Genomic DNA, 18,951 nt, shown 5'->3' with positions numbered 1-18,951 from the left:
GAAGATGTGGCACACATGCTGTATCATCTCCCTCAGCAGCCAGAGGGACTCGGCTGTGGGGTTGTCTGTGCATCCTGCGGACGAGGTTGATGTGATGGTTCTGCTCCTTGATGTCCTCATCGTAGAACCACCAGTCATGCTTGGGCGTTCCTCTGACTCTGGTGTGGAGGATGGCCGCCTTGGCTGCTCAGGTGAAGGCTGCTTGGAGGCTCTGAGTGGCCTCGTCTGGATCGCTGGGTAGAGCGGTCTCCCACCACTGCTTTGATTTCCTGGAAGCTCTGCCAGTTCACCTTCATGGTGTTCTGCCGGGGAGGTGGGGAGTATGGAGGGTGCCATCGGAGTGACAGGGTGGTGGCGATTGCAGAATGGTTACTGGTGAGGTGAGGGTGGATTTCCCACTTACACCAAGTAGTAGCATCCAGGAGAGGAGCGTGATGTCTAGCAGTTGCCATAGTGGTGGGTCGGCTCCACGTTGAGGCCAAGTGCCTTCCCATCTCATTCGTGCGGGAGACGGAATGGAGTAGTGCATGGTGGACATTGATATCCCCTGCCACCAGAACCACCTCCAGGGGGTATAGGGAGAGGGCTTGAACTGCCCCCACACTCCTAGGACAAGGTGGGCTGGGAGAGGCCCCCTGTGGTGGACTAACACCTGCTGGGTTGGTGCCTTATTGAGTTTGGATGTCAGCTGCTCGGCCTTTATATTGGGCTTGGCCAGGAAGTGCTCCACTGGCAGTAGCACAGGGACATGCAAGGTGACCCCGTTGTGCACCTTCTCCTGTGCGAGCGGCTCCCTTACCCCTGGGTTTGCTGCAGCCAGTGCCTTGAGTTTTTCACGTGCCTCCTTGTCCCATGGCTTGGCCAGGATCTCTCCCCGGAGCGTGATATCACAGCTGAGCTTGGTGGCAGGTGTTTTCAACAGATCCCTCTCCATCTTGTAGGAAGGAAGCACGAACTTGAAAGAACTGGCCGCTTTAGCTCAGGCTGACTGGGTCCTTTGTCTCCCATGTTGTGTTGTCCATTCCCCATCCTCGGTAGTGGCAGACTCCTTGGGGCTGAGCTCCTGGGAAGGCCTCGGCACTTGTCTGCTGGGAGGCAGGAACAGGCTCCTGGCTCCCTTCCATGGTCCCCATGTCTGAGGGGGGGGATCATCTGAGGGCCTCTGGTACGGCTGGGTCCTGAAGACCCTGCCCTTTCTGGGTCTTCTGGGGAGGCAGCTGCCCCCTGTTGAGCCCTGAGCAGCGGTCCCCTGTTTAGCCCCATCTGGGCAGCTTCCCTGGCACTCGGCTTACCCTTGGCCTTCTTGGGCGGGGCTTCCTCCTTCTGCAAGTTGTCTAGAGGGGTGACGTCACCACATGACAGATGCTGTTTAGGTCGTGCTCCTGGTTCTGACATGGTCGGGTGACTCATGGAGAATGTATCAGCAGACCTGCTACTGGCTACAGCTGCACAGCCGCCCACACGAGGCTCGTAGCTGTGGGGCACAATTCCCAAGAGTCGTATACCACCCTCGCAGAGGTCACAGCGTTGCACTAGTCACAATAAAAACTCACTGATGGGGCACTACACATGCACAGATGCACACTAGCGCATTAATCCTGAAAAACTGCCGCAGCTGTGCGTAAACTAACACAGCTCACACTTAGGGGTCAGGGTTGACACTATCAGCAGATGTTTGGAGCCTTGTCAGTGAACATGCATGAATGCACTAGGCATGGATCACTGGCGCTGATTGTGCGTAAACTAACGCAGATTCGCGCCACACTCACTAACACTGACCGATGGATGCACCAAACAACGCAAGTCACTGCGAGGAGCCATTTGTAAACTAACATGGTCCTCGCAGGACACTCCCCACACTTGTAGTTGATCACACGAACATGCAGTCCATAAAACGATGTCTCAGGACGTGAGAAAACTAACACAGGTCTGTGCTATGAATGTCCATGTGCTCTGTCACTGAGCACTGTGATCTCCATGGCAGTCACTCTGAGCACTGTGCTCCACACAATGAGGGTATCTAGCACTGAGAGCGTGACCTGACCTGATCTGGTCGGAGTCGGAAGCACGACTGACTGGCTGTGCATGGCTGGACCTTCATGCTATGTAGGCATCTGCATGAAGTGACCAATCAGCAGCATTTGCTGGCTCTCTCATGATCCTGTGTTGTCCTGGGTTGCTCTGATCCTATTATTTTAGCTGCACAGTACGTCTGAACGCATTAATGCTTAAATTTCTTTGATATCCCTCGTATCTAACTCACCCTGTGTAAAAACTTAGTGCTTTATATAAAAGGCCCTAAAATCTGCCTGAAGATTACTAAGGTGCCCTTTCTTCCAACTTCTTCAAAGTTATTGTTAAAAAGCACCTCCATACCTTAATGTGATCTTGACAGCAATCCTGAAACCAGTTGTCATTAAATTTTGTTCCTCATCGTTCAGCTTTCATTCAACTCTCGTGTATATATTAGATGCTTGTACTCTCAAATTTTGTTTTGTAATTTAAGTAATTAGTACCACTCACTCAACTTGACAATTATATCTTTTTGTAATTTTTTTATGAATTAACTGGGTAAATTTTAAGTGTAGCATAAACCAAGTTTTGCCTGACATGCTATGCATTCTTTGGGCCTTAATTAAGTATATTGCATATCCTGTGCAGCAATACATGAGGTTATGAATAATAACTTCGACAAACACTATAGCGAATTGCCTGACTAAAATTTCAAATTGTTCATAGTAGTTATAAGTAATTATAAGTTTATTTTAAGGTTGCTTGAAATGCTTTGCATAACCAGGAGATTTCTATAAAGAATGCCAATAATATCACCTTCTCCAAATAAATAGTAAACCAGCATTTCTGGCCCTCATTTTGTGTGCAATTGCCCCCATGATAGTATATGTGAAACACATTTGCCAAATCTACAATATACACAGATCTTGCAAAGGTGTTGACAGATGTGATCATGGGGTGGTTGCACACAAAATGAGACCAGTAGGCATAATGGAAAAGGTAGGCAGATAGATTTTCAAGTTTGTAATACAGAGCACAGTGCTGTAGTGGTAAACAAAGCAAAATCCAGCATCAGTGAGGTAAAAAGCTTGGTATCCCTTAAGGTATACTACCCCCTCCAGGATGTGACCCACAACAATTGGCTAACACCCAGGTACCTACTTACTGCTAGGTAAATGGGTAACAGGTATAAGGAAACATGCTCAATGTTTCCAGCTAGCTGGGAATTGAACCACCGGGCACACAGTATGTGAGCTAAGTGCACTACCAAATCACTGCAGTTTCTCAACCTTATAGCAGACATAGATAAAAATACTTGCCACAGTTTTGTATTTTTTGCAGATAGCTAAAATAAACATGAAAATCACTTAGGTAAGAGATATTTAAAAATTGCAGGAAATTATAAGCAGGGTTTTTCAATGGGGAGTGGAGAATGTGACATTCACTGGTGATAAGTTCTGGCTGCTTGGATATGAAAAGAATGAAGAACCTGTTTTACTAAATATATTTATATTTATATTGCAGATGAGAAAATTTTGCCAAGATGGGGGATGGAATGCTATCATTGTATTGGAACAATCATAAAACTACCTTTTGCCACATACTATCAACACTCAGGGAAAAGGTAAGAATTTTAGGTATTGTATTATAGCATTATAACAGGGTGAAGAGATAAAAAATATAGGCAGTGATCTCAGTAGTAGTACTAGTTCCTAGTAACCAGTTACCAGTAACCAGTGTACCAGTAGATGACTCACTACCAACCGTCTGCGTGAATCACTGACTGATTATTCATATTGCTGCTGACCATAGCAGGATTTCAAACACCTGTCACCCGTAGGCACTTTGAGAGTCAGCCGAAGATAGGGAGCAGAGAGAGGCAGGTCGGCTGTTGGTGCTTTCCCATACTTTCCGTTATATTATAGGTGCTACCAGCCTACGTGAGTATTCTTACCCCATCCACGTTATCGAAAACCCACTTGACAAATGGTGGCACCGGTGTGGGCGTGGATTTAAGGGTATTTCAGACGTTAGAAGACTGTTTGTGGGGTCCCGGCAGGTCAGAGGTGAACCGTCTCAGCCACCTCCAGCTAGCAGCTTACCCTCACCACACCACCCTGTGTACTCCAGCCTGCAAGCCTGTTGCAGCCGTTTTTCAAGCTTCCTGGCTTAGTTCATGTGCTAATTGCTTCAATCTCCGAGGGGTTGACCCGGATTTTGCAATTAAGCCAGTCAGTAAGCCAGACTGTGGAAGTGAACGCTAGTCAGCCTGCCTCAGCCTACCATCCAGCCTGTCTCCTGTCATCCAGCTGCTCCTTCATTGCTGACCATAGCAGGATTTCAAACACCCGTCACCCGTAGGCACTTTGAGAGTCAGTCGAAGATAGGGAGCAGAGAGAGGCAGGTCGGCTGTTGGTGCTTTCCCATACTTTCCGTTATATTATACATACTACCAGCCTACGTGAGTATTCTTACCCCATCCACGTTATCGAAAACCCACTTGACAGTGAGAGATTGGATATTAGGTTGAAGGGAAGGACTATGGAGGAAGTAAATGTGTTCGTCTGTTTGGGAGTGGGTTTTTGGCAGGTGACCCTATGAGAGATGAGATGAGCTACAATATTCTTGATGATAAAAAGGCAGGTGGAGCATTGAGGTATCTGTGGAGACAGAACTTTATCCATTAGAGGCAAAAAGGGAATGTACTAGAGTATAATTGTACCAACGTTGTTCTGCGTGTGTGTGAAGAATGCGTTTCGATTGTTGGAGTTAGGAGGATGCTGGAGGCAGTAGAGATGTCATGTTTGTAGTGTGAATATTCTGCAGAGAATTTGGAGTTTGGAGATTAGGAGGAGGTGTTGAAGAGAGGATGGAGAAAAATACGATGATTTGGAGGGCATACAAATATGGGGGGAGGGAAGGGGGGTACTGGTCATCCCAGGAAGGTTTGGAGGGAAAGGGGTGAGGGAGGATTTGAGTGCTAGGGGCTTGGACATCCAGTGGGCTTGTGAGTGTTAGGACTGAGTGAAGGAAAGTAGTTTTTATGATTTGACATGCAGTTGGAGTGAGCAGTGAAACATGAAGGGATTCAGGGAAATTGCTTAGCTGGACTTGTCATGGAGGTGGAGAGTGCAGTGCCTGCACTCAGAAGGCTGGGTGGGGATGTTGGAATTTAGAGGGTCATCTGAAATGTGATGAACATTGGCACCTTTCTTTCAAGACAGTGAATGAATGATTGGAAGTGTTTTCTTTGGGGGGTCACCCTACTTCAGTGGGAGACAGTGTTAAAAAAAAAATTTTTTTAACTGTTTGCTTTTGACTTGAGTTATATGCAATTTATAGTGATTGTTTTGTTCATCTGCCAAAAAAAAAAAAATTGTACTGAATGTTGTATTGGCTTTTTCATGGTATCATGAGATAGAATGGAAGACATACTAGTGAAACAGAGATGATGATGATCTGTTTCAGACAAGAACTGGCTTGAAATATGCTGCAAAATGGCAGAAATAGTAAATTTTTTTAGATTTTCCTGAAGGGTAGGGTCTCTCCTTGTCTGCTTTATGAGCTTCTACTAGGTCTGCTACAGTTATTAAGATGGCCTAAACCATGACCAGGGATTCTTAGTTATATTTTATTAACTGAGAAATAAAGTTAAAACTTCATATTGTATGTGATGGATTCAAAATGAAAGGGCAAATGTTATATTGGAGAGGTGTGGGGACATGATTAATGAAGAGAAACATTGCATTTAGTGACTGGAATGGGGTGTTTATTTTGGACTATTTTTTAATTGGAATTTTAAATTTGATGTAAAATTGGTCAAATTACCAACTGTGTACTTTTTCTTGCATTCAGTTGATAAACAGAAGGCATGCTAACGAAATAGCTAGGAATTGGGTTAAATTGAGCAATGAAACTGGCATGAAATAATCCCCAGAGTAGGCAGAATCAGACTCATAACTTGTACCCAGACTTTCAACCTAGCACTTGCGTAATTCTATCAAATTTTGCATTTTTAGCGTCATAACCACCTAAAAAATATCCACTTTTTTTTTTTTTAATTGACAGTCGGGTGCAAGATGGTTATGTTTGTCAGCAGAACACCATCACCACCTTGGTTGACCAGGCAAGCACCAGACAAGCCTGTCCCAAGGCTGGACTCTGGGAGTAGTAAAACTCAGAACTCACCAGAGGTATATCAGGACTTGTAATTTCAGGGGTCGTGACAGTGAAAGGGTCAATTTGTAGTCATCTAGCACAATTTTGTATTAACACTTAAAAACTGCAACCAAAATGTCAGTTTGCTAAAATGCTTGATATTACCTACCTCTTAAAAGAATGAAAGAAATAGCATTGGATCAGTTTACCTGCAAATTCTTGGAAATCCACATGGTAGAATTTTTTCCCTTCTGATTCAATTAATGTAATCATGTGGAATGAAATAATAGTGAAGAATTTGACTTCTTATGGATGGGACAATGATAAAATTTTTGATGACGCTGATAGGTATTCTATTTTAGGTTGATACTGATGCTAAAATTAGCCTATCCCCTCATTTCCAATACCATCAAAATTTGCCAATACAGTAGGACCCCCGTATCTGTGGGGAATATGTTCCAAGACATGCTGTGAATACCCAAAACCGTGGATAGTAGCAAACCCTATATATGTCATTATTAGTTTACACACCGTATTTTACGGCTTATAAGACACTGATGCATTAGACGCATCCCAATTTAGAAGGTAATAATCAAGAAAAAGTTGAGTGCCTAATACCAAGTAATATTTACTCCACTGAAATCTATGGCAATTTTACATGCAGAAATAAGGTTACATTTGATTTATGGGTAGGTCAAAACATAGGATAGGCCTAGTGCTCACCTGAACACTCCATTGATCTCTCAACTGAAACTGGTGAAACAGTCGCTGGTGACTTGAGTTGCTGCTGTGTGCGCAACTCTATATAGTGAGGGTCCCAGAGTGCATACTGATGTGTCTTTGTCAGTGACTATCGGTATAAACAGAAATGGCTGCTTCAGCTGTTGTTGGGCCACCATATTTACTTGGCAATATTTGACACTCCAAGTACCGTAACATATGGTAAATATGATTACCGGGACCTATTAATAAAGTGAGAATACCCAGCATGTGATAACGGTAGCGTAGTGTACGGTAGCATTATTTTTAAGTGCCTACCATAAATGACACTTCTTTGTGACTTCGGTAGTTTAAGAAATAAGAAAGGAAGGTGTCACTTGAGGAATTTCATTTTCTGCCAGTATCCCAGTACAGTATCCATATTTCATGATTAGTTTGTCTTGAAACATTATTAATTTACTGTAATTTTGAAATGCTGGAGTTGTTTTAGTTTCAGTGGCTCAGCATTGGACGTAACTGGGTAAGCTTCAAACCACCCCACACCCCAAACTTATAGCTCCCATCACTGACCTTCATTTTATAAGACGCAGGGTGGTTTTTTTAGAGACATTTTATGGAAAAATATGCATCTGATAAGCCACGAAATACTGTACATACCTATGACAGTTTAATTGATGAATTATGCACAATAAGTGGAGAATTAGCAGTTTTTCTCTGATGGGAAGCACTTCAGGGCTTCTCTTAAGTTTTGAAGAACTGCCGTCATCACTACTTTAGCACTTGGGTGCCATTATTGAGCAAAATTAGGTGTTATTTTTGGGCCACAGTACACCGTGGATAATTGAAACCGTGGAAACTGGACCCTCTGATACTGTGGTTCTACTGTATATACTGATGCTCTGTTTTTGGCCAGTACCAACACCATCAGAATCAGTCGACACCACCAGTAATGATACTTTGGTACATCCCTATGTCTATGGAAGTTTAGTGATTAACAGAACTTTTTGCAGTAATGCATTTTCATTTTTCAAAACAAATTGTTTTCTCTGTAATATGAATATTTTTTAATTGGTGTTTATTTTAGTTTGTCAATTTAATTTTTTTACGTAGCAGGTAGTTTGGCAATTATAATGTTATAAATGTGTGTTTCTTTTTCAGGAGCGGTACACAGATGCAACCCTGGCGTGTGATGGAAAGTTTTACCCTGTCCATAAGTTAGTGCTGTCTACGTGCAGTGCTTACTTTGAGAGCATGTTTGAGCACACACCATGCAAGCACCCAGTGATTGTGCTAAAGGATGTTAAGCCTGATGAACTAGAGGCATTGTTGAGCTATATGTATGCTGGTGTTGTTAGTGTAGCTCAGAATGACCTTTCAAGGCTTATTAAAGCAGCAGAAATGCTTCAAATTAAAGGTCTTGCTGTGCCTGATGAACCACCTCCAGGAGATGAAAGTAGAACTGCACCCTCTAGGGGTGGGAGGGAAGATAGATCGAGTCCACAGCCAAGAAAAAGAAGACGCGAAGAAAACGGCACCCCTTCTCAGGGTGGTTCACAACCCTCCAATAGTCCTCCCTCCTCACCTAGAGCTTCTCCATACCAGGTAGAGAGTGAACACCATGTTCGCTCTAGAACACATGGAGATACTCACAGAGTTGAAACTGCAGACCAACCAGCGTCGCACGAGTCTCAGACATCAGAAGTTAAGGTAGGTTATGTTTTGAGTTTAAGATGTTCCTTGATAGTGCTAACATCTGTATGTTTTAACATGGGTTGCCATCATAGCCCAGTTGAGGTACCTGGAGAAATGTTTCTAGCTGCTTCTTGAAGACTTTCAAATTTATTTTTATTGTACATTTTCTTCAATCCACTTCTCTTTGGTATGTTGTTATTGATAGATCAGGTAACTGACCCTCAAAAATTTCGTATGTATGTGGAGATGCACGTGTCTGCCCTTTGAGGCAATAATAAAGTTAAAATACTTTTTTTTTTTTTTGACCTTTCATTTCTAGGAGATTACTGTTGAGTTTAAAAAAATACTTAACAAATACTTGTATTCTTTAGCTTTGAGTACTTCATCGGCTTTTAACTACTTAACTGTTGCGTCCTCCAGAATTAAGTCCCATCAGTGTTGCAGTTAAAAAAAAAAAAATATGAAAAGTTGCTATTTTAACCCACACAGACAGGTTGTCTGTTCTCTTTATTCACTGTGTGGGGCATATCTTTTTTTTTATATTGTGCACACCCACTGCAGACCCATTCTCTTGTGACTAGGCCATAATTTTTTGCTCACAGTATATTTGAGGGTGCTGTAATTCAAACATTGATCTATGTATGCACCAATGGCCTCAGTAATGTACAATGCCTGCAAAAATATGCACCTCCCCATTATTATTATGGAAAAAAAATTTAGAGGCCACTGTATAAACTAGAACAAAAAATGTAGTACTTGGTATTAGGTTAATATTTTCTCCCCTCTTCCTTGGCCTTAATGATTTGAAGCCATTTGGGCATGCTTTTACTCAGATTCCTGAAGTAATCAATGGATAACTGGTTGACTCCAAGCGTCCTTAATCTCCTGCTGCAGGCATGACACGGGTGAAATGTGGCAGGATTCCATTATCTTTTTTCATGAAATTCCAAGCATTCTCGATGGGATTGAGGTCTGGAATATTACATAAGAACATAAGAACCTCGCCACTGTTTTTTTAAACTTCAATATTTTCTCAGAAAGCTATTGGGTTACTTTTTTGGCCTTGGGACAAGGGGCACTATCATGCACAAAGATAGTACTGCTATGTACATTGGAAATAGTGGTACCTCGGGATACGAACTTAATTCGTTCCAGAAGGCTGTTCGAGTGCCGATTCTGAATGAATTTGTTCCCATAAGGAATAATGTAAATTAGATTAATAAGTTTCAGACCCCCAAAAATGCACTTACGAAAGCACTTGCATAAATACCATTACATAATTGTTCGAGTTTTGAGTTGTTCGTAACCTGAGGTACCACTGTATTCAGCAAATGGTCCTCAAGAACAGTGATGTGGTTGGCATTTATTGTAATGTTTTGGGAAGGGAAGTACAAACCCCCCATTGTGTGACTGTATCACATCTCGAAGTAATACATCCTGAAGTCCCGGGTGACCTCTTGCTTTAGTACATCCACCACTGCCTACTAGAGAACCTCCATCTGCCAAGTTGTGTTGTATGGAAACCTCTGCTTATGCCCTGTATGAAGAAGGAGCACCTGCAGTTTGCCAAGTAATATGCACACTGGAGTATTGATGACTGGAAAAGTCATGTGGTGAGACAATCCACATTTCAATTCATTCAAGGTTGTCAGCAGATGCAACCTTGATCACTGTAGAGCACCCACAGTCCCTCATGGATTGGTGTTGCTTTAGTTGGTTTACTTGGTTGTTAAGTTGAACATCAACTGCTACATCACCCTTCTTGAGGACTACCTGCTGAATATTTTTGAAATTGATGGCTGGTCCACCTTTGTGCTTGATAGTGCCCTCTGTCACAAGGTCAAAAAAGTAACCAAGTTGTTTACTGAGAAAAACATTGCAGTTACCAGGGAATAGTCTAGATTTCAGTCCTATAGAGAATGCCTAGAATATCATGAAAAAGAAGATTGAAAACCTGCCACATTTAAATCAGTGTCATGCCTGTAGCAGATCAAGGATATTTGGGTCAACCAGTTATCCATTGGTTACTTCAGGAATCTGAGTGAAAGCATGCCTAAACAGCTTCAAATGGTCATCAAGGTTGGGGGGGGATATGACAAAATAAAATGAGGGCTATAGGCACAACTAGGAAGGAAAGTAAATGGATTTTTAACTTTGACAGAAAGTAGTAGTAAACTGACCAAAATACAATAATAGCGAGGTAAAGAGCTCAGTGCCTCAAGGCATGGTTCTGGTGTGTCTGCTGTAGACTGTCAGTTAACTCTTCAGGGTCCAGACCCCTGTTCTGAGAAATGCTCTCAGGGTCCAAGAATTAAAAAAAATTTTTTTTCTTATGAAATGATAGAGAATCTCACGAAGTTAGCAGTCTCGGTGATATTTATTCATAGATGATTTTTGCCCATTTTGAGTCCTATTTTAGGCCAATTCCATTGTTCCAGTTGGCCAAATTTGGGATTTTGCTAGTATTAGTTCCATTCTATTGATTGAGTACAATAAACTGCCCATTTACCTATTTCAACTAACTAGTAGTGATCAGATATCCATAATTTGGCCAATTTCAAACAGAAAATAGGGTTCAGAATAATAAACAATGCACAGAAACATTTCCTTTGTTCATTAGTTATGTGCCCAGGCCTTTCCTATATTACACTTGCTTTCCATTTTGAATTCGCCGGGTCACCATCTGGAGAAGACCCGGGCCGGAAGTACCGGCAAATCTCTAATGAATGAATGAATGAATTTTGAATTTTTATTCACACAAAAAATAAGATTTACTTGTGTGCAGACTACTGCATTATTGTAATAATGCAGTAGTGTCAGTAATAATGCAGTAGTGTCGTGAACGTGTATTGGACAGACCAGTTGGATGCACATTGGGCAAGTGATGTAATTGGTGTCCTCTGTAATATAGGTAAAAATCGAACATTTCCATTACTTTGATCTCTTTTTCAGTCCTCAGTTTCTGTAATACATTGTCCATTCTGTCAAATGATACCAAGAAATCGAGAATACAGCCATATAAACCATCCAAAAATACACTGCAAAGTTGCTATTTTAACCCTGTCACTGACAACTGTAGTACAGTGTACTGTAATATGTGATGAACTCAGCTTACTAAGATGAGCTGTGAGCGGTAAATTTGGGCCTAGGTATGAGAGAATGGGTTGATGCGGCAAATGTGCACCATATAAAAAAATCCTGCAGCTCTCGGTGTATAATGAAAAAACCTGCAGCAAGAGTTTTTGGTTGGAAATAGACAATTTTGTGGTATATTTTCGCATAGTTTTTATGGTTGTATCCTCGGTTTCTTGGTCTCAGTATATGGAATGGAAGGTATATTACAGAAATGTGATGCTTGATTGGCTTTTGGATGGAAAATAGCTTGAAATTGAGCTCAAAGTGGAAATGTTCGATATTTGCTGATGTTCAAGATTAAACAAATCACGTCACGTATCCAGTACGTGTCAGCTGGTGGGTCTAACATGCGATCACGAATGCTCTGATATTATTTATAAAATTATTACAATAGTGCATTACAATATGTAATTTTTTTTTTTTTTTTTTGAATAAAAATTGTTTGAAAAAAAAAATGAAAATGGACTTCATGTGTAAAGCCTGGAAATGTAACTAATGAACAGAGGAAATGTTATTTTAGTGCCAGGAATGCCTTCATTGTTTATTCTGGACCCTATTTTGAAACTGGAATATTCTGAAATTTGTGAAATATGCCAAATTACCAATTTCTGATTACTTTATTGGGTACTCAAAATAGTTGATTGGGCGATTTCTTGTACTCGCTCAATAAAATGGAGGACATACTTGCAAAATGGCTAAGAATCTGGTTGACTGGAATAATGTAATTGGCCTAAAATAAAACTCGGTGGGCAAAATCGCCAGTTCGTAAATATCGCTGACACGGCAAAATTCGTGAAAGTGTAATTATATCAGTTTTTGATGAAATTTCGTACTTTAGAAAGAGATTCTCTACCATTTCATAAGAGAAATAACAGAATTTTTTGAAAATTCTTGGACACTGTGGACAAGTTTCAGATTGGGGGTCTGGACAGTGAAAGGGTTAAACCAAATTGTCATTTTTTTCCCCCATCATGCATTGTGGGGGCAGGACTTTTTTTTATGTGGTGCACATACTCCACATGACCCCATTCTTTCATATCTTGGCCCGAACTTACTGCTCACAGTTTATCTGAGTGAGCTGAGCTCATCACATAGTTCTGTGGCACAGACCCTGAGCTCAAACTATGGAACTAATACTATACCTTGAAGAGATTTAAATTTGATCATTCAGAATGTTTTCACTATATGATTGAATTGTTTATTTGTGATGGTGAAACTATAGGGAAAAAATAGTTTAAAGGCTGTACAAGAAGGCTAGTAATGAATAATTTCACTAGCTATGCATTACTGTACCATTAAATCATTCACTTACCCTAACTGTATTTGCAAAAATGTTTGGTATGTTAGTGACTGATATTGAAGTGTGGAAAGTGCAGTAAGAAAATGAGGGGATAATCTTGCGACACTGCCATGTTAAACGTTTGATTGAAATTCACATGGTCACCACAGTACTATATATATGTACAGTAGGGCCCAACTTTATGGCCATTTGCTTTACGGCATTCCACCAATACGGACATTTCAAATTATGACCAAAACTTGCTATATGGTTCCCCCCCCAACCTGACTCTAATACGGTCACCATGCCTCACCCGGTTTGTTTACATTCTCCGTGAACTCTGCATCTCTCCATTATGTCTAGAAACGTTCTAAAATTATTATTAATATGGTAGTAGGTTGGTAGACAGCAACCACCTGAACCAGCTGAAGGGGGTGGGAGAGTTTCAGTGGAGAGGTATAAATGGGATTAGGTCAGGGGTTTCAAATAGTTAGAGCTAAAGAAGGAGTAGCAATAATGTTGAATGATAAGTTACGGCAGGAAAAGAGGGACTGTAAATGTATTAATTCAAGGATTATGTGGAGTAAAATAAAGGTTGGATGTGAAAAGTGGGTTATAGTAAGTGTATATGCACGTTGTTACGACTTAATCTTCACCGTAACAATAGGGGCACAAATGACTCCATTTTTTTTTTTTGTTAGTTTTATTTTATTACCAATCATTTAGTTTCATTGGTATTTGGTTAGTGAATTAAAATAACCACAAGCAATTATAAATGAAATACTATACAGCTAGAAACCCAATCTTATGTTCAAATTCTCATTAACAGAGTATGATACAATAATTTCAATTAAAAATCTACTAATCTCACCATTTAACTCTTTTAGAAAGGTCTAGGGTAACGAAATAGTTATCTTTCATAAGTGATATGAGTTACCAGACTTCAGGAAACTAATGGCAAAGGCAAGACAATAGACTTGGTATAAAGTTTTAGTTTAAGCTAGGAGCTTTGGGTTGAAGATCCGTACCGAGTCAGAGCTAGGAGCTGACCGACTCACTCAACTACTTCATAGTATGACTTCAGCTCAGCCAGAAGGCGACGCGTGGCGTCAATTCTAGAACCACCAATTGGTCACTACTGTAGTGGTTACACATTCGTAATACCTAACCTAATAATAATATAATATAATACAATATAATACAATGAGAGTACTTTTGATGATTCATACTGTACCCGATAATAATATATAGTCGAACCTGCTTTATCTAGCTAGTAATAAAGTGGTTCGCGATATATTATTACAGAACTTATTTTAACCAGGCCTTTTATTTTTGTATATAATGGAGTGAAGTAGGGGAGCGTAACACCTCCCCCCCTCACGACTGACGGTCGCCATTGACTTGTACTCTCTGTGGTGGGTAGCATCTGTCACAGTAGCAGAGGTTGTAACATAGACAGCAGTCCTACATCATCTCCAGCTTTCTCCACAACATAGATGGTCATAAAAGTACCGACTCATACTGTTAAAAATAAAGGTATATTAATAAAATTTCAAGGCCTAGAGAGGGCATCAGCAATGAGATTGTTTTCCTTTTATATGGGAAATGGTAATAGAGAAGGGTTGAATTCTCAAAGCCCAACGAAGTATTCTGGCGTTCTTCGATTTCATAGAATTTATGAAGGTCAAAGGATTATGATCGGAGTACACCGATATCTGATGGGTAGAAGATCCTAAATATACATCAAAATTCTCTAGGCATACAACGAGAGCTAAGGCTTCTTTTTCTATAGTTGAATAATTAATTTGGTGTTTCTTTAACTTAGAAGAAAAATAAGAAACAGGTTGTAATAGGTCAGAATTTGGAGCCTTCTGTAACAATGCGGCTCCCAAAGCATACGCACTGGCATCTATTTGTAAGTGGAATGGTTTATTAAAATCAGGACTTAGCAATACTGGGGAAGAGGATAGTAATCTTTTTAAACGATTAAAAGCAATTTCACAGTCCTGGCTCCATGAAAACTTTGTTTTTGGACTTGTTAATTCAGTTAGGGGAAAAGCTACCTGTGCAAAATTCGGACAGAACCGACGGTAGTAACCGGCAACTCCTAAAAATCTTGATACGCTTTTCCTATCCTTAGGGGTAGGAAATTCTAAGAGGGCCTTTACTTTGGCGTTCAAAGGAGCGACTTCACCTTGTCCAATCTGAAATCCTAAGTATTTAATTTTCGTCTGGCCAAACTCACACTTGGACAAATTCGCTGTAAAATTATGTTTACTTAAGGCGTCAAACAAGGCTTTAAGCTGTTTAAGGTGTTGGGGGCCAACTGTCGCTGTATACGACTAAGTCGTCTAAGTAAGCTTCTACTCCGTCCAATCCGCCCATAAGTATGTTCATAATACGCTGGAACGTAGAAGCCGCGTTACAGAAGCCGAAGGGCATAACGCAATACTTGTATAGGCCACCAGGTATCGTAAAAGCCGATATCTCTTGAGCTCTTGGTGACAACGGGACTTGGTAATACCCTCTTAACAAGTCCAATTTACTGATATACTTAGCTCTGGAGACCTTGTCTATTAAGTCGTCAATTCTGGGTATTGGAAACCCATCAGGTACTGTTACAGCATTGACTTTTCTAAAATCCGTGCACATACGGGAGGTCCCATCTGGTTTGGGGACTAGAATGCATGGGGATGCCCAAGGACTGTTACTTTGTTTTATCAACCCGTGTGAGAGTAAGAAGTTCACCTCTGCCTCTAGCTCACCTTGTTTCTTGGGACTCACTCTGTAGGGAGATTGCTTGATTGGAGTAGGTTCTCTGAGAGTAACATCGTGCACACCCAACATACACAGTTTTGGGACGTCATTGAATAGGTGGAGATTTGCCTTAATCAGGGATTTTATTTCGTGTCCTTTGTCCACTTCCAGATTTATCAGTAGAGAATTTAAATTCTTTAAGGCTGTCGAATTGTTCAGAAGAACTGGTATTCCTATCATTTCATCCGAACTTACTGGAACCCGTTCTTGGTTCAGAGGAGTTATAGTAGAAACTGGTGAAACGATTCCTGAATAGGGTTTAAGTTGGTTAATGTGATACGTCCGTTGTGAGTTCCTCTTCTTCGGCGTCCTTACCAAGTAGTTCACGTCACTTAGGCACTTCACGATTTCTAAAGGACCTTCAAATTTGGGCTGTAGAGCATGTCCCTGATGAAATCGTTGAACCAGAACTTGATCTTTTGGTTCAAATGAAAGAAGTTTAGTTCGACGATCGTATTCCTCCTTCATCTTATTCTGTGCTTGTCGTAAGTTTTCGGCGGCCAATTCTCTAGCTAGGCTCAGGCGTTCTTTCATTAAGGTAGGAGAGCTCCTAAAAGTCGGCGTTTCTTCCCCGGTCCAAGCTTCTTTGAGAACCTGTACTGGTCCTCTAATTTGATGCCCATATATTAACTCAAATGGCGAAAACTTCAAGTTGTCTTGTTCGCTTTCTCTTAGGGCAAACAAGAGAAGTGGAATACCTTCATCCCAATCTTTGGAATACTGTAAACAATAGGACCTCATCATAATCTTCAAAGTTTGATGGAACCTTTCCACCACGCCTTGTGACTGGGGTCGATAGGCTGTCGCGTAAACCATCTTGACACCTAACTGAGCCAAGGCTTTACGGAAAAATTTTGAAGTAAAATTCGACCCTTGATCCGATTGAACTTCTCTTGGAAATCCAAAGTGAGAGAAGAACTTAATCAGTGCTCTCACTATTAGGCGAGCATTAATCCTCCTGAGAGGAACTGCTTCCGGGTACCTGGTGACTGTGTCCATGATAGTGAACAGGAACTGGTTGCCCTGCCGAGTCTTGGGTAGAGGGCCGACACAGTCGATCACCAGATGAGAAAAGGGTTCGCCTGTTACTTGTATAGGGTTCAACGGCGCAGGTGGTGGATTATGTGCAGGTTTGCCTACTAATTAACACACGGAACAGCTTCTTACATACCGTTCCACTTCTTCCTTCATTTTTGGCCATGTGAAGTGCTTAGCAATTTTTCTAAAAGTCTTCTTTTGTCCCAGATGTCCACCTTGAGGACTGTCATGAGCAAACTTACATGCTAAATTTCTAAACAGGGTAGGCAAGACCACTAGATTATCACTTTTAAGAGATCCTAGTTTCTTTTTCAGTAAGTCCTTCTCCCAATAGTAAGAGCTGTCACCTTTAAGGGCTTCTTCTCCCGACACAGCAAGCTTCCTGATGTCACTTAAGGAGGGGTCTATTTGGAGTTCTCTTACTAGATCCTCCTTCGAGAATAAATCTATTTCGGAAACCACCGACTTAGGAACTGGTATCGGTTCTGGGTGGATTGTTGGCTCGACACTCGATCTTTCGTTGAATACGTCTCCTACTCCTACGTCGACGTCGTCCATGACTTCCTCCGATACCCATGGAGAATGCGATTGTTTGGTCATTGCCTGGGTTACTACGCTCAGAGGAAAGAGGGTAGGTTCCGTTTGTCGGGCTTCGATGACGTAATATTCCTCGGTTGGATTTTCCATAACTATGGGCTCTTTCCATATTCCTTCTTCCGCTAAGTCGTTCCCAATCAATAGGTCTACGTCTTTTATGGGGAAGTTAGTTGGAGACACTCCGATTGACGTCCAGCCTGTAAAAATAGGAGTTTCAACATATAACTTGTACAGGGGTACTCGCATAGTGGAGCCACCATAAGCTTCCAACAGAGCGTCGAAACCCGTATATGATCTGGCGGGGAATGATAACAGTCCTTCTCTTAATAATGTTAAGTAGGACCCCGTATCCCTAAAGGAATTTACTTGCAACAACTGGCTATCGGTAATTCCTACTTTGCTTTTGGAAAAGTAAGGACTCATAGCCCTTGACAAGTTTGACGATGATACCCATATTCTGCTTAGTCAACTAGGAGGATCTGTTCCTTTTCCTTGGGACAGAGCGTCTACTCTTGGCTCGGACTTCCTTGGATGAGTCGTAGAGGATATCATTTGTGTGGGCAATCTATATGATGGACTCCTTCCCTGCCCTATCACGCTTAAAGCATTGTGATTTGAAATGTCCCAGCTTCGAACAGTACGAACATTTAATTTTTTCCCATGACCTATCTGGTCTATAGGATGGCCTCAATTGAATTTGGTGTTTTACTTCGGGTTTACTTGTTACACGGGAGTGAACGGGTTGGGTAGGTCGCTTACCGAAAGGCTTCGCAGGTTCGGGTCTCGTTGCTGGTTTGATAACCTGGCTGCTTTCAGATTGTACCAACCTCTGGGAAATCTCAAAGTTGTCTGCCAGCGCGGCAGTCTCTAACAACGTCGTTTGCGGATGGCCAACAAGATACTGGCGAACTCCCTCTGGAAAATTTGCATACAAATCTTCTAGTAACATTAATTGTGATAGATCTTTTAAAGTCGTGACCCGAGAAGCTCGACACCAACGTTCAAATGCCACTGCTTTCCCTCGGGCAAAATCTAAATAAGTTTGTCCTGTTTGCCGTTTCATGGAATGAAAAGCTATTTGGTAACTAATAGGGAGCATGTCATATGCTTCTAAAATAGTTCTCTTTACTACGTCGTACTGGACATAAAACTCATATGGTAAGGAGGCGACACAAGACTGCGCCTTTCCATATAGACACGTGTGCAGCAATGTGGCCCATTTGTCTTTGGGCCAGCCCATTGAACGTGCCTGATTCTCAAAAATTTCAAAGAATTCATCTAAGTCTGTTTCGTTAAACTTAGGTACCATCAGAGCTGCTTTATGTAAGTCAAACCCGGTTACAGTGCTCTTCACGTCTCTTTCTTCCGGAACTCCCTTCTGCTTTGTTTCAAAAAGAAACCTTTCACGCCTAAATTCTTCCTCGTTTAGACGTCTTCTAGCTTCGGTTTGAGAGTTTTGTAATAGTAATATGCGTTCTATTCTCTCTAGTTCAGACGTGAAA

General features: G+C 41.5%; 1 protein-coding gene across 3 annotated transcripts in view; it reads left to right on the top strand.

Moving 5' to 3' along the window:
- LOC128685058 (sentrin-specific protease 1-like) overlaps nt 1-18,951 on the top strand; it is a 245,085-nt gene that overhangs the window by 13,264 nt on the left and 212,870 nt on the right. For all 3 annotated transcript variants that reach the window (XM_070102714.1, XM_070102723.1, XM_070102729.1), the window contains exons 2-3: nt 3,538-3,637; nt 8,050-8,598. In XM_070102714.1, coding sequence (XP_069958815.1) covers nt 3,557-3,637; nt 8,050-8,598 — 630 coding nt within the window. In that variant the 5' untranslated portion in view covers nt 3,538-3,556. The remainder of the gene's footprint in view (nt 1-3,537; nt 3,638-8,049; nt 8,599-18,951) is intronic.

Source organism: Cherax quadricarinatus, chromosome 5, assembly GCF_038502225.1.
Source record: "Cherax quadricarinatus isolate ZL_2023a chromosome 5, ASM3850222v1, whole genome shotgun sequence".
NCBI lineage: Eukaryota > Metazoa > Arthropoda > Malacostraca > Decapoda > Parastacidae > Cherax > Cherax quadricarinatus.
Note: the sequence above shows the minus strand (reverse complement) of the source record. Positions and strands in the feature narration are given on the sequence as shown.